The sequence below is a fragment of the Chrysoperla carnea genome, chromosome 3, assembly GCF_905475395.1.
Source record: "Chrysoperla carnea chromosome 3, inChrCarn1.1, whole genome shotgun sequence".
NCBI classification, from domain to species: Eukaryota; Metazoa; Arthropoda; class Insecta; order Neuroptera; family Chrysopidae; genus Chrysoperla; species Chrysoperla carnea.
In genome coordinates this window covers 82757486-82781328 of record NC_058339.1, presented here as the reverse complement: position 1 = coordinate 82781328, position 23843 = coordinate 82757486, and the positions used below count along the sequence as shown (strand labels likewise).

The following is a 23843-nucleotide window of genomic DNA, read 5'->3' as shown; positions in this document are numbered from 1 at the left end:
AGGGTTCCGGGAAAGCAATACAATACAACTACTATAAATATTTACATAATCACAACAGTCGAATGATGATTTTAAAATAGATATTTTTTACTATGTCATGAATAGGTATATCCTATGTGAATTAAGCGTAGTTTTTTCCAAGGTTATCAAAGACATTTTTAGACGGTAGTTCAATGTAGCACGGAATGTTTAACATAAATGAAACTTACAAAATTTGAAAAACCTCGGACAAATTTTTCGATTACGGAACCCTTATCTCGCACTTGAAACATATCTAAGAACACTCGCCATTCAATTTCCTTTCAAACGAAAAAAAAAATTCAAAATCGATTCCTCCGTTGAGGCGCTACAATGCCACAGACAGACTGACAGACAGACGGACGGATACTCACACATAGCAGTCAAACTGTTAACACCCCTTATTTATAGCTCGGGAGTTAAAAATAAATGTGTTTGGATATTTACCTTAGCTACTTTAATCAAACAAACAATATGTATTATTATTGTTGTTATCATGTATTGTAAATGTATTGTATTGAAGACTTCAATCATCCAGAACTGTCAATCCAGAATCAAGAATTTAAATCTACAAAAATGTAAAAATAATCTGGGTTCCGTCTCACCAAGGTATAAGATGAAATGAATTAGCAGACAAAGAAAGTAAAGAAGCTACGATCACAAATACAGATCTAACCCAAAAACTTCCTACAACTGCCGCCGACTTCAAAAAGGCAGTAACGAATCACATCACCAACGAATTTAACACTCGCTGGCCTAACAATCAGTCTCACCTCCTCAAAAGCAGAAACAATGTAACTGAATCAAGACCATATACTCAGTTATTTGTTCACATATAAGTTTATCCAAATATTGTGTTTAAGTGCAGTCGTCAAGGACCTGGGTTGTCAGAGTGACTTTAAATAAACACAATAAAAAAATAAAAAAAACTTCAACATATCAAATAATTTGAGGGCCCCCATTTAATGTGGAGCCTCACACATTTTTATTGTTATTTTATTGTAATGGTTTAAGTAGGGAGTAAAAATACCAGCTTGGCGACTTCATCGTCCCTTCGGTAGCGACATGCATACCACCTTGAAGACACAGGATTACGACCTATCACGAAAGTCAAGCGAAATTGGGTACTTGGTTGGAAAGCCAATTGAGAACATTTTGTGCTGTTGTCTTTTTTATTTATAATATTTTTTTATACCCGTTTATATATACAAAAAATTTAGGTGCAGTGAGTTTATGGGCACAAAACTCGAAAAGTAGTAGTCAAAGTAGATGAACTTGAAATTTTGACAGGTCTTTGCAATAGTGCTTATATATACTTATTCTCACGGGATCGAATTCTATGGGCAGTCCCCATGATTATAATTTTAATTTCGATCGATATGACTTGATTGCATACTATTTTAATTTCTGTGGATGCTAAATAAAACATTTGATTACAATAAAATGTTCAAATTATGGTGGTGAATTCATTTAAAATTTTTCATACCTAATAATATGTCTATGCAAAATTATTGATTTTCATCAAATAAATGTTTGATTTCGAAGAGAAGTTGAAACACAATTGTAAGAATTGTCCATTAATATTAATAAAATTTAAAATCTATTATTATGACCATGTCAGACTATAAATTTTACAACTACTTGTCAACGGATTACTTTTTCGTTATATTTAATATTTACTTTCAAAAACTCTACTATCAAAGCAATTATACTTCTCGAATATAAATTTCAGCGTAGAAGCTGCTATGCCAGGACACTGGTTGCTAGACCAGCATGGTCTCCACAGTGAGGAGGGGGCGAAACTATGCACCCCTTTCTGTTACTATCAGAATATTGACATATTTGAGTCAATCATTCTTTGACCACCTATTGGAAAAAAATTGGTGGACGTGAAATCTCTTCATGGAATAAGTGCTCCCCGTGGTTAGCCGCTGTAACCTAACCTTACCTAATATTCTGATATACCTAATTAGATAAAAGTTTTACAAAGACGTTGTGGGATGTAGTATAAGTAAATTAATAGTAAATTTTGCTTCATTTAATTGAAAAATTTAAAAAAAAAAAAAAACATGAGTACAATGAAAGCCTACAACATAACATTATAAAAAATATTATATATCCTCTATCGTCTCTGGTGACTTGTCTCTGTGACTTGTCTGTGACTTGTCTCTGATTTTAGCACAATATCCTTTATTGGTATTAAATTTATCATCTGGACAATTTAATATAATTTCACGCATTTGACAATGGGAAAATCCCGCGGCTTGTGGATTACAACTAAAATTTCCATGCTTTTCTGCCTTTTTCTGTTTGAATTTTTCTGCTGCTTCAATACAAATGTCATAAGATTTTTCCACTTGTTCCTGTCGCCATGTATCAGGATCAATTTTTTTATATTCTTCCACGAAAGCTGCTTTGTCAACAATTCCATTATCATTTGCCTTCAAACAAAATGATAAAAGTCGTTTTTAATGTTGCTTAAGGACACATATGTATATACGTTCAAGAAACTTGTTATTAGAAAAATAAGCATTTATTATAATACAAATGTTTAAATAATTTGAATGATTTAAAAAAGAAAAAATATACTGTTATCGAGTTAATTTCTTCGAATTTTAACTTACTGTTTCGCTATGAACGCACATAGCGAAAATGGGGTGAACGAACGTCCTTAAAATAATTCCAAAAATTTATAATTGGTTAGAAGTTATTAGAATATTCAAATTATAAATTTAAAAATATAAAAAAAATTAGATACAATTAATAATTCAACTTTTTATAAAGAAATTACTCACAATGTTCATTTTTTTCGCAATACATTCCGCTACACACTGAAAACGTAAAAGTTGTGAGTTTTCAATTAATTATTAGAATTTAAAATTATTTTACCAATCCTCGTTTCATTCCACCTCCTTTGCCGTGTGGCCGATCACGTTTCTGTCTATTTTTTAAACAGTCTTTTAACAATTCTCTACTTTCTTCAATCGGTGGTGGATCGCCACAACAATCCATTTTATGATGCGGGTGCGGATCTCGCTTGAATCTTTGACCCAAATGTTCATGCCCTTCATCACTTAGAAGATTTGAGAATATTTCTATTGAAAAATTATTTTGAAGTGTTAAAAGTGTGCAATTGTCCAGTCCATACGCTTTTCCGTAAGGTTAACCGTAAGGCAAAGATTAAAGAATAGGGTAGTACGTTATAAATAAACTACTGTGTCTATATAGTTTGGATACAATGCAAATAATTGAATTTATTTTTTATCGTTTTTAGGTTTGTACGGAGAGATTTCCAAAACAAAATCCAAAAATCAAAATGTTTCCAAAACGCGATGGAAAAACAAAAAACGTGAAAACACGTATCAGACCATTTTCACAGACCAGAGAACAGAATAGAACAGAGATCAACATTTTTTTAACCTGATTTCAGGTGTTTCAAAAAAGTTTTTAACCAACAAATTTTCAAAATAATAATTTTTTTTACAGATTCCTATTTTTATTGAAAACCAAATATCTATTATTTTCTGACAATTTTTAGCCTTTATAAAACGTAAAATGTGGTTCTGACAATAGAGGTCTAAGAAATATCTTAATTAAAAATGTTTCTATACACCGAATTTTTCTGTAATGTACTTCTTATGCCTTCACTAAATCTAGCTTTTCTATAATTTTTGCCATAGATTTTGAATTAAAATTGGAATGATCGTTTACTTATACAAAAATTTACCATCAATATTAACATCATAACTTTGGCTAAAAGACACAAGCGCGGTGATTACTGAACAGATAATTAGCAACATAATTATAGCAAATTAATTAATTAAATGTGTTGATATTGAATATTTTTTAACTTATGATAATTTACATAAACTTTTATTTTGTATATATATATATATATATAAATATACAGGAAGTTAATAAAAAACGACGGAAATCATTATTTCGAATAAAACTAATAGAAAAAATATTGGACAAATTCATGTGAAAAAAGTGTAGGAATTTTGTTTAAATTTATCAATTAATAACTTTCATGCAAGTCATTAAATAAACAATTACCAGACAAATAAAAATTAATTTCTAATTGCAATACTTTGATAATTAACGCTCGTTTTTTTTATGAACTCTTCACCTGTCTGGTAAGAAAATAATTGAAATAATTATTTAACAAAATTATAGTTATTGTTTTCTAAGATTTTCTAACAATACAAAACCCTCTACGAATTTTTCCGGTACAGAACCCTAAACTTGCACTTGAAACATATCTAAGAATACTCTCTATTAAATTACCTTTTTCCTTAGAAGCCTTCTCCAAAGTGAACCGATCATTGAGGAGCATCGCATATTTTTTTGATGTTCTGTGTACGGAACAGTAAATTCGGACTTAAAGCATAGCTAAGAACACTACCCATTAAATTACAAATCAAACGAAAAAAAAAAAAATCCATAGTGATTCATCCGTTTAGGCACTACCATGTCACTGACAGGCACACAGACAGACACACGTAGCGATCAAGGTGCAGACACCCCTCTTTTGGTTTCTGGGTTAAAAATGGGAATAGGAAAAGAATTTATACCCCCTAGAAGAAAGTATAATATTTTTATAAAACTTTGGGCTAAAACTTAATTTTATATAACAAAAAATGTACATAATTTTTAAAGTCGAATGATGATTTTCAACATCTAACTATTAACATGCAGTTTTACCCAAGGTTAAACAAAGATTTTTTTTATTAATTAGATTAATATTTTATATCTACACAAAAGATTCAGAGTGTTCGTTTAGCTAGAATTTAGTTCTGTTCGGAAAATTTTAAAAGTGAGATAAAATTATTATTATTTAAAAACTTTTTCTAATTTGAGTTCTAGAAAACTAGAAAAAAACAGAGCTGTGATAGTGTTAAAAGATCTTTTCTACAACGTACAAAAATTTGTATACACAATTAGAGTTACAATTAAAGAAATTTTTAGAACAGGACTCAATATATCTAATTCAGAATTGTTCAAATCGAAAATAGAACTGCACTTTAAAAAAAAGCTAAGCGAATTCTCTTTTAAGAATACTAAAAAATAGTTATAATTAACAATAAAATAATATGCTTATTATCAGATTTTTTTTTTTCAGTTTAATATAAAAGTGCTTTAACTGATAGCATTGTACTTATACCAATTATAACTTCTAATTCGAGGGATTTAATGTATATAACATGATTTTTCTGTAGCTGGAAACTGAAATACTAATGGTGTTCAATTTAGAATTAATTAAATTAGGCAAAATGATTTTAGAAAATTTAATAAAAATCTATTACGTTTTTACTACTATTAATGGAGAAATTCCAAGAATAGTGTTTCATCTCCACTCTTAGCTCTTGTTGCATACATTCCCAACGAGGGTTATTTTCCATAGGTACGCCAATTAGATAGTTATCCCAGATTCATAAGCAATAATTCTTGATAGGTTTTGTTGGAGAGTTGAAACACAATTTTAAAAATTTATCCATTAGTATTAGTAAAATTATGTTACAAAGTCGTTTACATTTCTTCTATGCTCCTCTCTAACATTTCTTTTAACCAAGTACATTTTTTTTGATCAGCTTTGAATTTATCATCTGGACAATTTTTAACTATTCCACGCATTTGGCAATGGAAAAACCCAGCGGCAAGTGGATCACATTCTAAATCAGAAATTTTTTCCGCCATTTTTACTTTGAACTTTTCTGCTGCTTCAATGCAAATGTCATAAGATTTTTCCATTTGTTCTTGGCGCCATTCATCAGAATCATATTTTTTTAATTCTACCACGAATGTTGCTTTATCAACAATCCCATTATCATTTACCTTAAAATAGAAATGTTTTAGTAAAATATTTAATATTTTTACAGTTAGCAAAAATTACAGCATTGCTTAAAGCAATCTAAAAATATGGTAATAGAAAATAGCAACTCACCACTTTGCGTATTTTTCCAACACAGTCCGCTAAGCACTGAAAATATAAAACAGATTTAATGACTTTTGAATGAAATTTGAAAATTATCTCTTTTTACCAATCCTCTATTCATTCCCTCTTCGTCGCTGTTAGGCCGACCACGTGCTTTCATACTTTCGAAACATTCTTTTACCATTTCCATAGTATCTTGATTCGGTGGATCACCACAACACTCCATTTCATCTCGTGGGTGGGGATGTCGCTTGAATCGTTGTCCCAAATGTTCATACCCCCAATCATTTAGAAGTTCTGAGAATATTTCTGTTGAAAAATCATCTACAAAATTTCAAACACAATTTTGTTAGTTTTCTTTTTTTGTCACAGATTAAAATTTGAATAATTATTTATTTATGTACCAGCAATATTAACTCCATCACTCTGACTTAATGAAACTAGCGCAATAATCAGAAAACAGATAATTCGTAACATAATTATAGCAATTTAATTAATTAAATATGTAAATAATATGGAATACTTTTTAAATAATGATGAATTTAATTTTATCACCTGTATTTATATGAATGTGTAGGACTAGGAAGTCATTAAAATATCGGAAATTATTATTTTGAATAAAAATAAAAATGTTTTTGTTAAAATTTTTTTTCAGAAATTATTGTTATTTTTTTCAGGTAATTTTAACTTTGTTATGAGTCATTAAAAATGAATTAACTAGCCTAATAAAAGTTGTGTATAATTTTCATAATTTGATAATAAATTTAAATAATAGGAAAATTAATCGCTTACTCCGGTTTCTCCTAAGGCATTTTTTTTATCTTCGAAGAATGTTTTTTATCTGTTTTAAATTTGTCATATAGACAATTTGATATAATTTCACGTATTTGATAATGGAACAAGTAAAAACAAACAATTGACTGAGTTAGTTGTTGAAATACCATGTATAAACAATGTTGATTACTTTGTCATATTATACATACATACATTTCACACATATATAACTGATATAGCCATAACATATATACTATAGAATTTGCACATAGTTTGCGCTCTCACGGGTAAACAGTGATGTTTACGAAAAAAGTTTCAAACAAGTTGTTAATTTTTTTATAAGAAACATTTTTAACATATAAACTTTTGTGTTATCTCTAATGGTTCATATCTCTTTTCGTTTTTGAGTAATCGTGATGACAGGCGGGCAGACAGACGACAGACAGACAGACAACCGGAAATTGACTAGTTAAGTGATTCTATGAACACCTATATCAAAATATTTTTCGTAGCATCAATATGTTTAAGCGTTACAAACTTAATATACTATGTATATTTCATATGTACATGGTATAAAAACAGCAGGGACGTTTAAGCGCATACACTAAAAGCTTTGTCGTTGAACTATCGGTTACTACGAAAATCTTCTTTCTTCCGTCATTGATTTCTGAAAAATGATCTATTTCTTTTGTAAATTTTTGGGAAAAATTTTGATTTCTTAGAGTTTTCTTTGGATATTTTTTATATTTAACAAATTATATAAGTCGCAAAGAAAGTTAATAGTCATTAAATTGGTGATACTTCAATTCAATCAACTATCATTTTGATGAAAGTATCATCAAATTACCGACGACTAATATTTATCTAGAGTGAGAACATAGAAATGTTGTAAAAAGTTGTTATTTTTACTTGTTTAAGCTTAAGTTCAATCATTCTGTAAATTTTAAACATATCCATAGAATTAATGAATATAATATGATCGTATCAATATGACTTACTATAATAGGGTAAAATGTTACACCTCGATGATAATTTACACCGTTAATTTTCTTGAAAAATATTGCTTTCTTTCAGATAAAAACTTCTTCTATATGAAGATAAACTTTACTTACCAGAGAGCAAGCAGTCAAAACAATAGTTGTCTATGTCTAATAATTTTCAAATAATAGAGAAATACATTTTTTTAGTGAATAAAGTAAACAATTTTATTTTTACTGTTTGCTTATTTACAAATTGAAAATTGTATTTTGTATTCAAAATCTCATACAAAAAAACTGCTTATTGCTCAGTATCTTATTATGCCTTATTTCAGTTTTTAACATCAAGTGAAATATTTAGAATTTAAGATTCTAGATAAGACGCACTGTTATGTACCTTGAATCAACACTGGCCAATCCGATTAGAGGATTACCTAGTAGAAAATTTAGAAACATATACTGTGTAAAAATTATTTGTTGAATGGAACACCATGGTATGAATGGTATGATCCATTATAAATTTTGGTCGTTTACCATGGATCACATTTTAATTGAATATATACAGTTTTTGTAGCTGTTTAGAATTTATTATATCAGAAAATATTAAAAAATATTTAAACATAAATTTTAATCCAAACACTACTACCCGTACAAAGAATGATTTTGAAAACATTTTAAAATGTTTTTTATTTACTTTACATAAGAAAAATGAAAGTATTTCGTTCCATAATCGAGTTTGCATAATCGAGCTAACGAATGTATTTTGTAACCCCCGAACCAAAGAAAAGGGTGTTATAAGTTTGGCCGCTATGTGTGTCTGTCTGTGGCATCGTAGTGCCTAAACGGATGAACCAATTTAGATTTTTTTGTTTCGTTTTTGGCTATGTTTGAAGTGCTCGTTTAGGATTTTGTACCCGGATTAACTGCTAAATAGGCGATGATTCTCGATTTGGAGAAGGCTCTAAGTAAAAAGGTAATTTAATGAATAATGTTCTTAGATACGTTACAAGTGCAAGTTTAGGGATCCGCACCTTTTAAATTTTACTTGTATCAATATCAAACTAATAACTTTTGTAGTCATTGATTACGGTGGCATTCAATAGTATTGCAAAAGTATCCTACCTAGGTCAAAATAAATATCGGAAGGAGTCAAAAGAGAGACCACTATGAAATTGTGGCAGACCTCTGTTACAGCACTCTCTCCTATATACACATATAGGTGTACTATGTACATATACATACATATGTACCAACTCAATAAATAATAATACAGTTCAGTAAACTTCATCATCATCGATGTACTACATGTTGATCATATATTGATAATATATTGAATATTTATATGTATGAAAATGTCAGTTGACAGTCGTCAGTGTCATCTCATACAACACAAAGTATATTGAACAATACACAAAACTAGTTGATATTAACACAATATAACATATAAATCATTTATAGATCATCAACTGACCAATAAATCTACATACATAGGTACCTACTTGTATTATATACATATGTAGTATGTAACATATATTAAACATATTTAGTAGGTATGTAGTATTTAAATTTTGTAAAATGTCAAATACAGAATGTATATACTACAAGAGTATATATGCAATGTTATTTAAATATACATGTATATACTCTGGATAATCCACGATTAATTCGAAGTCCACAAATTTTTGTTTGTTGAAGTTAAGTACCTACACGAAAGTGATATTTCAAGAATTTCTCAAAACTCAGAATATAAAATATTTAATTCATAATACACATGCTGTTAAAATTAGAAGATGATTTACCATGTCATACATGAGATATTAGCAATTAAAAGTGACGCAATTTGTACGTGTACATGGGAGAAACGTATAAAAATACACAAATTTACAAATATTATATTTATTTATCAATGAATGACGTTCACCATCTCTATGAAAAACTAATATAATGTAGAATACTATATTTAGAAAATATATAAAAAAAAAATAAAAATTATTTACCATATAGTTTCGATAAAAAACTTAAATAAATAACTCGTTTTAGCGATAATTTTTTATGGAGAGGATATAAAGACTAATGGTAAAGGTATATATCACAGTGTGTGTGTTTATACGTATAGGAGATACAGTAGTGAGGAACTACAGTCTTGTGAAAATAATACATGTAATAGTCATAGTAGTCATAGCACAGTTAATGCGCTGAATGATAGTATTAGTCCAAAACTGGACTGTCGCGGAGGAACTACCTTAAACATGTATGTATATACTCTGGATAATCTACGATTAATTCCGAAGTCCACAAATATTTCTTTGTTGAAGTTAAGATGAAAATTTCTGAAATCATTTCTTAAGTCAACTCTAGTAGCTCAGTTGGTTAAGGTGTAACCAATTCCGTTCGCGGTATGCCTAGGTTAGCAGATTCGATTCCCGCCGTCACAACAAAAATTAATTTAATTAATAGTTGTGATAGGCTGGTGTAGTGCATGGTATATGCATGAAGAAGATGAAAATCACTCAAAATAATTGAGGAGCTAATAAATGAAATTACCAGCGAAAAAGGTGGTAAAATACATATATGGTACCACAATGAGCTCTATAGCGTATGTGTGCCCTTCGTGGACAGCCAATTAATTAAGCACAAGAATATGGATGTGATACTTACAGTTTCTAATAAAAACGGGTTTTTGTACCCGAATCAATGATAGCATCAAATACTTATAGAAATAAACTAGCTGTGAACTACCCGCTTTGCTGGGCAACATCCCCACTTTCACCCCTCCCTCCACATTTCCTTGCGTGGGATAACAGTGTAATGTACACGTTCTGCTCTTTTATTTGATACCCCACTTAGGTATATTTGTAAATATTCGATAATTCCTTCCCACTTTCTCGCTACACCTTTTTACCCTCCGAAGGTTAAAAGTAGATAAAAACAATAGATCTTTGAAGCTGGTTGTATATCGTGTCAATATTTGAGCTTAATCGATGCACAACTTTTTTAGTTTTTGAAGCATATCCCTTTCAACCCCTATTTCAACCCCTTACTCTACTATAATATGGATTTATTATACATAAAAACCTTCCTCTTGAATCACTCTATCTATTAAAAAAACCGCATCAAAATCCGTTGCGTAGATTCAAAGATTTAAGCATACAAAGGAACATAGGGACATAGGGACAGAGAAAGCGACTTTGTTTTATACTATGTATTGAAGTAAGCTTCATCTCCACATTCTCGTGATTAGCTGTGCATTTCAGTAGGTATCTCTAAATAAAACCTTTTTGGACTGGCGATATAACTTGTATTGTATTTTTGTATTTTTTTTGAGCCACTGCAGATTCAGCAACCCATTTTTTAAATATTCTTTAATTCGAAACATTTCCAAAGTTTTGCTGCTCGTTTCAGTCAGTTTTATCAACTTTCATCAACAGACAATAAAAAACCACTAAAATACCACTGTATTACCAGAATACATGAAGACACGAGGGAAGTGATGGAGGTATATTGTTGAGTTCAGTGTCCTTTTCTCAAAACAACTACTCAAATTTTTTAACCTGGGTAAGAATACATTTCGTGTTTTGATTATTCCATTCGTTAAATAGGACATTTTACCAAATAACCTATTCAAATAGAGTTGTGTGAGCATTCTAGCTCTTCTAAACCACACATATAACACTCACAAGCCAGTTAGTCAGTAAAGCATAATCCAGTCTAGTACTAATTATTCTCTATAAGTTATAAAATGTGTTAAATCTACATGCATGTATGTACAGTCATATCTAGAACTGTATAAATGTAATACCTTCTAACAATTGAAACTAATACATATAATTTTCAGTAGTAGACATACAAGTCGAGTAATAACTAATGAAACAATATAGACCATGGAGATATATGGCTGTAGTAATATTGAGAAACTATTACTAATTATGAAGTACAAGTAAATTAAAAAATGTACCGTGGAAAGTATTCATATTTTAGTTAAATTATATAAGTAGGGTAGTTCAATGCCGTAGCTTCGTATACGCGCCACAAAAATGACTATTAAATATTGTTTTTTAATATTGAAAAATATTTTTGATCGTACTTAACAGAGATCAACACAATTAATATTAATATTCATAAAATACACCCAATCCTTCTAGATTGTTCTTGTTTAAAGGTTTAAATTGATTCCGAATGTATTGTTTCGGAATGTCCCCGATAATGAAACCATTCATCACACATCATTGTTATTTTTATTCTTACGTCATTTGGGTGCGAAAAGTTCCTCACACTTTTGCCCTTTCAAATTCTCATTCCGAGAAATATCTACTTTTTGATTTCTGGTTATTAAAGTAAATGATGCCACCTTTCACAACTACATATTCTAACAATATTTTGTTTATAAGGGATGTTATAAGTTAAAAGGCGTGTTATATGTTTGACCGATATGTATGTGTGCCTGTCTGCCTGTCTGTGGCATCATAGCTCCTAAACGGATAAACCAATTTTATTTTTGTTTGATTTCGTTGTAAAGGTAATTTAACGGAGAGTGTTTTATCTATGTCTCAAGTGTGAGTTTGGATTCAGTATCCGAAAATAGCTGGTAGAACAAATATTTACGCTCTTAGATTTCGCTGAGTATTTATCGTATATATATAAACGAGCAACTTATATATATATATATATATATATATATATATATATATATATATATATATATATATATATATATATATATATATATATATATATATATATATATTCTCGTGATTAGCTGTGCATTTCAGTAGGTATCTCTAAATAAAACCTTTTGAGCAACCCATTTTTTAAATATTCTTTAATTCGAAACATTTCCAAAGTTTTGCTGCTAGTTCCACTAAAATACCACTGTATTACCAGAATATTTTTCGATTTTTATTACAAAACTTTCAACAATTAGCATAAAAAGGTAAATAGGAACACCAATTTCTGTCTACTAAAGAAAAAGTAATACCACTAATTTTAATGGTAAAACCACTGAATTGGCAACACTGGTTTCTGTGAAACAAGCAACGAAAAACGGTCCTTGCATATGACTCCCAAACTAAATATCCAAGTTTATCAGAATAATGCTCTATTTATCAATCGTTGTAAAATTAAAGACGATTGCTGGCAGAGTATCATATATAGGACTTTAGCAATGGTAACTAATCGTTGCAATCTTCACTTTTAGTATATATAAAGAATTTTGTCGTGGTTTTTGCATGCAATTTACAGTGTAAATTTAATATGCTAAAACCATGTGAGTTCAATTACGAGGCAACTATTAGTCAACATTTTGTATTCAAGCATCGATACAATATCATTCATAAATAGCAATTGTTATTAAACAATCTCGAAAACGGCTCCAAAACGATTTTCCTGAAAATTAGCATAATCCCAAAAACCCCCCCTTTGGGGCCAAATATCTATCTAGGTAAGTTTCATTTTCCTGACATCAACTGGAGACGAAATAAAGTACATTTCCGCGCCATTCAAATTGGTATTTGTGCGTAAACTTCGGTCATCCAGGTACTATATCTTTAAAGTTAATTACTACGAAAGGCAAGACCGATAAAATAGCTTAGAGTTCCATATTTTAATATATATTAGTAAAGAAATTTTCATCATGATATTATCGCGGTGGTCCCGTTTACTTTCTCGCAAATAATACTGGTTTTTATACATCTTTCAATATTCTCGGAAGTATAAATGGGAAATATACCGAAAGATATCTGTTGCCATTTTTCAGACCATGTTTAAAAATATATTTTCTTATTTTTGTGATAGAGATTTCATATAAAGTTAAAACAAATTGCATATTGGCTATCACACGTTTATATAATTTTTTTACTTACACCGGCGGTTTTTTAAACTCTGTAAGTTTCTTTTTAAACATGAATCCATTTTTGTATATTCATCCTATATTTAGGTCTTGTGTCTGTAAGTATGACACCAATCCCCTACACATGTAGATGTAACTTCAATTACAATCCGATTTGTTATATTTCTACATTAATGTATACCGTAGCATGTTAGGTAACACTAAGTAACCATTGACATCAATATCAATTATTTTACTAATTATTTCATCATACTAATCCACTTTGTATTTAGAATCCAATTCCATTTGTATAATAGATTGTTTGAATAGCGTATCTATATGGTTTGATATGGGCTTACACTAATATTTTCATCCATCAACCTCAGGCTACATTTTAATTTTTTGATGTAAGTAAAAAAATATGTAACAAACAGAACATATATTGGAAAAATTGGCAAATTTGGAAAACTGGCAAATTTTTTCTCAATAATTTACATATAGGCATATAAATGTGCGATTATAAAAACGATAAAGCAACAAACATCTATCAATATTTACATCTACAAAAATTCAAAAATCCGACTGCGTTAAATAAAATCTAAAAAAAAAAGAATTAAATCCAGTAGTTTGCATGGCGACCTGAAACAATCGGGGCCCATTGTTGGGAAGATTTGAGTTGTGTAAATTTAAATGGGCCCCGATAGTTAAACATCTGGATTTGTTCCTTTCTTTTTAGATTTTATTTAACGCAGCCGGGCTATTGGTTTTTTGTTTTATTTGAGACATTTTCGTGTCCCAGCACTAAAAAAACCCTCTTGTTAGACTATTTTACAACTTTCTATACCAATTAATTATTCCTTATTAAATTAAATCATGTAATTTATTAGTGATCCCCTTTAAATTTCCTTTATTTTGATGCTCCACTCGGTAGGTTTTGTTATTAACGTTTTTTTTTTATTAAACGCTATACTATTTCGGATTGATTAACAGATCGATGTAGTTATCTATATTGACTTACACCTGTTCATTTGGTATCGACAGATCTTCACCGATCTGTTAACCAATTCAATTTGTTATCAAGAGAAAGATAATTAAATTAAGAAAATGATGGCATTGGCTTGGGTTCATGGAAAAAACTGATTAAAATTAAGTAAAAATAGCCACACACAAAAAATAGTGAAAAGTAAATTAAAAATTTTATTGTCTCATCTGATTAATTATCAGATGGGCGAATATCAATTATACACTATTTTATTGAACGTATTTTTTTTTTAATTTATTCCTTAAGGGGTCATTTTTTAAGGTAGTATTGTACAAATTGATATATGTGTTCATGGTTTGAGAAAGAAGTATACTGTACCACACTTTTATTTCATTCCTTAAAGGAGCACAGCGAAATACGTCACCAAATGCTGCCTTATTTTCCAACGGGATGTAAGTAAAGCTGACCTTTAGTGGGCGGTCTTAGCATTTGGGTCTTCAAAGTTGCCATTGTGTGTATTGCAGTAAATAGAGGGGATTAGTGAGATAAAGGTTGGATCTCTAAATGAATTAATGATTCACTAAATGAATCATTATCAGAAGCAATTGAGAGAAAAGTATACTGTATCATTTTTTTATATCATTCTTTAAAGGAGCACAGCGAACTTCATGGACGAATGCCACGTTGTTTTCAAACGTGATGTAAGTAAAGTTGGTTCTCTTAGTCTTTAAAATTGGTTCTCTAAATGAATCAACGATTCATTAATGAATCATTTATAGAATACATTAAAATGAATCATAATCACGAGCGAAGCCGTGGGCAAAAGCTGGATACAAATAATTTTCTTTAAGGTTCCATTTCAGTTTCCAAGGTGTTCAAGTAAAACGTCAAAACTTTTATAAGACCATGGATTTTGTAACCTTATTACAAACAAATTTTGTATTAATTAATTTAATCTCTTGAAAATGAATGAAAGATAGTTTTTATTATTTTTTAAATATTTATTGTATATATGTACTACCAAAAACCAAATATAAATTCAATTAACATATTTATGCATTTGAAGATGATATGGAAATAGCTTGAACATTTACACAGTCTTCTGCTTGTATAAGCACCAAAGTAAGTATTTCATACTTAATATTCAAAGTTTGGTTGACTCTAACTGGGCTCCAGTAGTCGCGAGCTCCTATATTGTATAATCTATGATTGTTATTATTATTCTGAAGACATATAAAGACTATTTCTTAAACCGCGTTCATAATATAAACAATGGATACTAACAATTTTGATAATATGTGTATAATGATTACATTTATGTACAATAAGTCTAGCATATTAATCAGTTTTCTTAAGAAAATAACAATCAAGAAATCCATTTATGTTCCTTCAGCTAGATATTGTAAAGTGGGAACACCTCATATTGTTGATTTTGAGTCAATAAAGTTTATTTTATAAAATGAAGTTTAAATTTTCCGTTGAAACAAGTCTCTCCATCAAATGTAAATATACTCATATCTAACTATTAGCAATATAGAATTACTATTAACAATATAATGTTGTTGATTTTGTAGAAAAGCATTAAATACAACTCACAGGTTCTACTGGGAAGGTAAAATTTCTCGAAAACCTTAAATTTAATCTTAAATTGCGAAGACTTTTAAGGTGGAACGAGCACCAAGAAAATTTTAGATTTAGGGTTGAAATCATTTGTACCATATTTTCAACTTTGATGATGAATTTTGTTATAACTTCCTGAATGTAGACGAAAATAAGAAAATAATATCTCGATATCTATCTTGGTTTTCGAAATATCGAGGACTATATAACTAAACAAAATTTTCGATTTTTGATATTTTGAAAATTACTCCAGATATCGAAAAATTGTATTCTTACTTTTCGTCCTATATTGTCAAAATATAACATAATTCACCATCAAAATTGAAAATATATATTTTTTTTAAATTTGTGTCCCACTGCCGTGCTCATACATCATTCATTAGTTTGCGCACAGCGGGTTTTTTTTAATAATTAATTGAGGTTTTAACTTTAATTTAAATAGTTATTTTTTTAAATTTCCACTAGTTTTGGAGACATCTATGAAAACATATCATCCATCTACAATTTTAGTATAAAATCAATGTTAAATATACCTACTTTTGGAGTCATTTATGTTTAAATAATCGGGAAACCCCTTCTTAAATTTTCCGAATTGATTTAGACTTAGTCTAACTTCATATAAAAAAATAAGCTTATTTAAAATTGAGTTGGTGTTCGTACACCCTTATGCATTAGTTTATTAAACCAATATAAACATACAATTTATTCAGAAAATAGGTGAATAATATTTCTAAAATCAACACAATATATCCCATAGAGAATATTTAAAGAGTTCTAAACTATATAATTAACTTATAAAAATTTATATTAATTACAAACAAAAGTTTATAATACATTTAATAATCTCTTTGACTAAAATTTCAATTCAAGAATTATCTATCCATAAGTAAATGATTTAATATATTTATGTATACATACATACATATAGATAGTGTAATTACAATTTTGTAGTATTGTCCCACAGGATATGTATTTTATATAAAAGGAATATAATATTCACATTCTGTTCTGCTATGAGTGTTAAAATCAAATTTAATCACATACACACGGGGTGAGACAGAGAAATGTGCTACTTTGAAAACGCTATAAAACAAACACACATCAATTTTAAAAGCTTTTATTTTAACTTGACTTAATATGTATGTCCTGGAATTTTGCAATCAAAATTGGACCATCTATTCTATTCAGTTGAAATTCCGCATGCATGCTTATGGTAAAAATGACCTGATTTTCCCATCTTTATTACCATATTTGATACACATACGTTTTTTTAGTTTTAAATAAGAAAAGAATATCCCCAGATAACTTGGCGTGCATCAAACTTTTAGTACAAAAAGTCAAGTGGCTCAAATAAAAAAATATTATTTACTTTTTAATAAAAGCCTGTTCCTTATAAACTATTTTTATTTAAATTTTTATCTTTCCAATTTATTAACCTGTTAATGTTAATGACACACGAGGCACCAACCGAAGCAGAGCCGGGTATGTTGTTCCAAATCCAACATCCCAATCGCCGAACGCGCGATCAAGATCATAGTTCCAAAAAACTATTCTAGAAAATAAATTGTAAATGACTTTAAAAATTACTTCAATAAGATAACGTACTCTTTCGACCGATCAAGTAATTTGTTACATTCAAAACGATTTGAATCACATATTGTCAGTTCCTGTCTCTCAATGCTTCAACTATCGGTGATAAGCTGTGCTAATATAGTTGTTTACTATTTCTCAATTATTGAAGTAGTATTTAATGAATAATTAAGTAAAAAAACCATATATCAGACAGGGTAAAAAGTGAATCCCGGTCTTTTATGCGCTTTTTTAACATAATTATTCATTAAATACTACTTAAATAATTATTTAATAACTTATATTTATAAATATTGACCTTGCACTAAGGTGCGTATAACTGAGCACTCCAATTTCTGCGTGCTCTATTTTCAAAACGGCCCAATGTATAAAATAAGATTTCCAGAAATTTGTAGAGACTTTTAGCCTCTACAATTTTTATATTAAATGATAATACAATTAAAGGCAAACGAAACGGGATGTTCTCAAAAAAAGTGATTTTCGCGATCTTTGTTCTTGAATATCTAAGAACGTGCACACGTGACCACATGTGACTTTTCAGATAATATTTGTACTATCAAAATAAACGTTTGTGCAAAAATAGCTCATGTCGTTTGATTCCGACCAGGTTAAATTGTAGGTATATCAACTTACAATTCACTCTGTAAATTATTATTTGAGTTGAGTTGGTATATTTGTATTTGAATTTGTACATTTTATTGGTACATATGTTATATTATATTACAAAGAGTACTGCTATATGTACTATGTGCTAGGTACTACTGATGATGCTTCTACTATAACTGTTGTAATACTTAGGGATTAGTTGAAAATATGTTGAAGTGTTATAATATTTGTCTTAGATTTAATACAAATATAAATGGTACACCATCTTATATTTTCATAATATAAATAATAATACCTACCATCTTTATTTTGGGTTTAAGAAATTTTTAGAGTGGATATGTGTTTGTGTCATTTTCAAATAGGTTATTAACATCTACTGCGGGTTGAAACTGTAAGCTGATTATAAAAACAAGTGAAAGTTTTCTTCCCATTTCATATTTTAATATTCTTAAAGAACATAACTAATTTTCACGTCGAAACTCCATGATATATCCATCAATATTTATTCTTTTCGGTTTTTTTTTTTAACCCCTTATGAATTAAGCAACCCCCTTACACTGTGGTTGAAATAGTTGCTCGTATTTTTACTATTGAATTGTTCGACCAAATAACCACTTGCTTTTTTTAAATCTCCACTAAACTCTATCAATAGACAAATAAAATACTGCATCTCCTACGATAATAGTCAGCTAATAACTTCCATTCAAACATTTTTTCTCTCCAATAAAATTAATAATAACCACTCTAAGTTTGTAAGTCTACTATACATTTTCGAAAAATATTAACGATACGTTAAATTGTGCAAAATATTTGAAAAGTGTGACCCAAAATTAGTGTGATTATTAGTTGCATTCTTGATTTATCCAAATTGGATAAAATTTGCGTAATAAAGTTCAAAAAATCTATTTTTTTGATATTGTAGCTAAATAATATAGTATTTGAATGCAATTTTTTTTTTTTTAAATCCACTAATTTTGGGTCATATTTTGCATTTTTTGAAGATACGTAAATTTATTGAGTTGCGTTCAATTTGATAAAATATTTTTGACCCAAAATTAGTGGGATTCCATACTGGATTGATACAAAATGGATAAAATTTTCTTGTGATAGAGAAATAATATAGTATAGAGATAGCCAAATAATATAGCATTAATGAAATTTTTTTTAAAACCCACTAATTTTATCGTATTTGAATGAGTTCTTTTTTGAAACCCACTAATTTTGGGTCATATTTTTCATTTTTCGTGGTAGTTATTCGTTCATATTAACTCTTTTTTTGAAAGATATATTTATGTACAATCCTCCACGCCATTTTACGCCGATTGGCGTACCGTAACCAATTAAGTGGTATACAGTAATAATCCAAGTGGTTGTGTCTGACACTCTTGATACTTATAATATTATACTTAACTGTAAGTATGAATGTATCGGAATCTTTCAACGTAATTAAAAAAATTTCTGATCAAAGACAATAATTTTAAATTTATATCCAAGTTAAGACCTTTTTCGCATTTTTTTTCTTTTTTTTAAATGAAAGTAAATGTCTTGATAAATGGGCTGATTTTTTTCCCCGATTTTTTTGAAGCCATATGACCGAGAAAACAGACAATGGAAATCTTTAAAATTCATACTGGCGAAAACGATCCGGAAACACACGATGTTACACGAAGGTTGGTTTGACGTCATTTAAAGTTGATAATAGTGATATATTAATACAACTGTTGACATCACAGATCACGTGTTTATAGCACAAAAAAGTGGATAATAATGTTGATTTGAATGTAAAATTCAAAGCTTGGGGTGTTTGATATCAGTCAAAATGATAAAGAATGAATATAGAGAGCAAACCACTTTTAATTTTACATTACAATTAAAATTATTATCCACTACTTAGTGCAATAAAAGTATTTATACCATGTATATATGAAATATATATATATATAGTATATTAATTTTAGTCCCAAGTTTGTAACGCTTAAAAATATTGATGCTACGAAAAAAAATTTGGTATTGGTGTTCATAAAGAATCATCTAATTAGTCCATTTTCAAGATATCAAGCTGAAATTTTTACAGCGCACACGTAGAAAGTGACATCGAGTTCGTAAATGAGCAACATAGGTCAATTGGGTCTTGGGTCCGAAGGACCCATCTTGCAAACCGTTAGAGATAGAACAAAAGTTTTAATATAAAAAATGTTCCTTATCAAAAAATAAACAACTTTTGTTTGAAACATTTTTTGTAAACATTACTTTTTACTCACGAGGGCACACATTAGATGTGTAATTTTATAGTATGTGTTAATTTGGGGTAATTTTATAGTATCAGTTATGTATGTGTGACATGTATAGGTATATGTGTAATGTGATAGAGTAATCAACACTGTCTATACATGGTGTTTCAACAATTTACTCAGTCAATTGTTTGTTTTCATTTGTTTTTTAATTACCCTCTATTTATTCATTGAATCGTCTAGATAAAATATAGATTTTTTAGTATATCCTTCGATTATCAATACTAGGAACTTTTTGAAAAACTCTGTATATCCTAAGCTGGGAAATATATTGAGTATTTTCTTATGTTGATTTCTCATATCTTTATTTAAATTATCATATTTGATTCGAGCGATTACTTTTAAAGACATACATGTTAGTATATACGATAGATAGATAGGTACTATTATTGTACTTCCACAAGTATTAAATATATGTATTTTGTAATATTTGATATGTAATATATGTTATCAAACATTTAATATTAAAATAAATCTTACTTCTAATAGTACAAGAGACGGTATAAAGTCGATATTCACTCATTTCCTAATCAGAAAAGACATACTTTTTAACTCCCGAACTAAAAAAGGGGTGTTATAAGTTTGAGCGCTTAGTGTGTGTGTCTGTCTGTCTGCCTATCTGTCTGTCTGTCTGTCTGTTTGTTTGTTGCATCGTAGCGCCTAAACGGATGAACCGATTTTTATTTTTTTGGTTAGTATGAAAGGTAATTTAATTGAGAGTGTTCTTAGCTATGTTTTAAGTGCGCTTTTAAGGTTCTGTACTAAAAATCGAAAAAATTAGCAAAAGTTTCACCGCCAGGCAACACCGCCCCCCCCCCCCAAATTGATTATCTTTATTTTTTTATTAACCTTTTTTTACATCATAGACAGTATATTTCAATGATTTGGGGCCATTCCTGCGAGAGAAGCACGGTTGGTATTAAGGGGAGCGTGGGCAAAACGAGGCAAGTAGGTTCAACGAAATCATGTGGTGGTTTTTTTTAAGTTGGCATTTTCTATATTTCGCGTGGTATATACCTAAAGAGGAGAAGTGAGGACAAGGAACTTTCTCTAAATGAATCAATACACTAAATGAATCATTTAGTGCATATATTGAAATAAATCGGAGCGAAGCCGCGGAAAAAGTTTGTCAATAAATAAATTTAAATTAAAAAATTACTTTTTATTGAAAAATTACAAACATGCAGCAAGTTAATTGGTGATTGATGGATGGATAGATGTGTATACGAATCACTGTATAAATAGGATTGGATGGATGTACCCTAATTTTAAACTGTTACATAAATAGATTGCTTAAAAATTTAATAACATTTTCATTATATATTAATGTTACTGATGAAATTCAATTAAAGAGTACATTAAATATTTTGATTTTTTTTTTTTACAATATACTGTGTGTTTCAAAATTGTTTCAAAAGGATTTAAAATAAAAAGAATTGAAAAAATTACGCACTTATCAGGAGTCAAACCCGGGGTCCTTCGATTTCATGCCAAAGGACTTAACCAACTGGGATACAATATCAGTGAAAATTATTTTTGTTTTAAATAACAATTCAATTGTAATTATTTTTATACCATGCATATATGAAATATACATAGTATATTAACTTTACTCCCAAGTTTTTAACGCTTAAAAATAATGATGCTAGGAAAAAAATTTGGTCATAGGTGTTCATAAAATCACCTAATTAGTCCATTTCCGGTTGTCCGTCCGTCTGTGGACACGATAACTCAAAAACGAAAAAAGATATCCAGCTGAAGTTTTTTCAGCGTACTCAGGACTTAAAAGTGAGGTCAAGTTCGTAAATGAGCATCAAAGGTCAATTGAGTCCTGGGTCCGTAGGACCCATCTTGTAAACCGTTAGAGATAGAACAAAAGTTTAAATGTAAAAAATGTTCCTTATCAAAACAACTTTTGTTTGAAACATTTTTTCGTAAACATCACTGTTTACCCGTGAGGGCGCCAATTAGGCGGAAATTTTATAATATGTACTATACTTGATTAACAGTTATGTAAGTATGTGTCACATGTTTGTATGTGTAATGTGATAAAGAAATCAACACTGACTATGCATGGTATTTCAACAATTAACTCAGTCAATTGTTTGTTCTCACTTGTTTATTTATTTGTTTTAATTAAAATATACAGGTAGGTAGTAAATATATACATATATTATATATAATTTTAGAATTCAATAAAATCTGACAGAACTGTAAATGAATTATTTGTAAAAATCTTTTTTATTTCAAAAAAACCAATTTAATGTTTATAGTTTAAAATTGAAATTTTTTATTAAAATAAAAAAGATTTTTACAAATAATTCATTTACAGTTCTGTCAGATTTTATTGAATTCTAAAATTGTATTTAAAATATTTAATTAATTCAATCGTAATTAAAATTATTTTTAGTGAACAAGTGACGTTCCGATAATTATTTTATCCTTTTCAAGCTCTACAATTAAAAAATCCAATATATTATTATTTACAATTAAAATGAAACACTTATATTATTTACAATTTAAACAATTTTGCTATTCGCACCGTGCGTGAGGTTTATAGGAGGCGTTTCCATGGTAACGACTCACAACTTTAATTATAGAATTGTATGGATGCATGTATAATTGTATGGATTGCATTTATGACTTCCAATTGAAGATTTAATATTATTGTCTCACAAATTTAAATAAATAATTATGATAATTTACATTTGAAAAATAATATTTGTGCAATTTGATTTCTTATTTTCACAATTTTTTATGCATTAAGTTTAATTAATTAGTGTTTTTCAAATATTTTTATTTGACATTTACTATAACATTTACATATAAAGAACTGCAAATTAGTCCTAACAGACTTCTTTATCGCCAAATTTTTCACTGGAAGCGCTGGTATCGATTTTATTGTCCCTACATGAAGACTATTGACTATACGCACACAACGAATATTAAAATAATTTTGACAAGAAACGTTGAAACAAATTTTTTTTCAACGAGTTTTTTTTTTTTAAACTAGAAATTTAAGATGAAGTCGGGAACGGTAAGAGAGTGTGGATACTTCGAAGTAATGGAAGCTGTTTTTTGTGTACTTTGACATAAAAAGATTTGAAGATAAAAGCCAGTCCAATTTAAATGAATAGAACTATATAAATAAATAGATATTCGTTGTGTGCGTAGTCATGGTGGGGATAATAAAATCGATGCCAGCGCTTTAAGTGAAAAATTTTGG

At 29.1% G+C, this 23843-nt stretch overlaps 2 protein-coding genes across 2 annotated transcripts; both read right to left on the bottom strand.

Annotated features, from left to right (window-relative positions):
* Positions 1-2129: 2129 nt before the first annotated feature.
* LOC123296610 lies at positions 2130-3864 on the bottom strand. The gene is made up of 4 exons (XM_044878156.1): positions 3746-3864; positions 2908-3113; positions 2814-2849; positions 2130-2459 (listed from the first exon to the last, which is right to left on the bottom strand). Exons 1-4 carry the CDS (start codon positions 3816-3818, stop codon positions 2130-2132), a joined length of 645 nt encoding a protein of 214 aa, XP_044734091.1. The 5' UTR covers positions 3819-3864.
* Positions 3865-5292: 1428 nt separating this feature from the next.
* LOC123296303 lies at positions 5293-6433 on the bottom strand (the record flags this gene model as incomplete). Its single annotated transcript, XM_044877764.1, has 4 exons — positions 5293-5853; positions 5963-5998; positions 6060-6277; positions 6358-6433. Coding segments are annotated over 4 exons (636 nt in total), but the record flags the coding sequence as incomplete, so codon positions are not given.
* Positions 6434-23843: the final 17410 nt, after the last annotated feature.

Excerpts from the sequence above, each read along its gene's own strand:
- LOC123296610 (XM_044878156.1), bottom strand. The coding sequence starts at position 3,818 with ATGTTGCTAATTATCTGTTCAGTAATCACCGCGCTTGTGTCTTTTAGC. Across the intron at positions 3,114-3,745 it reads TTATGATGTTAATATTGATG|AAATATTCTCAAATCTTCTA; the intron begins GTAAATTTTTGT and ends ATTTTTCAATAG. Across the intron at positions 2,460-2,813 it reads TTGCGAAAAAAATGAACATT|GCAAATGATAATGGAATTGT; the intron begins GTGAGTAATTTC and ends TTTTGTTTGAAG.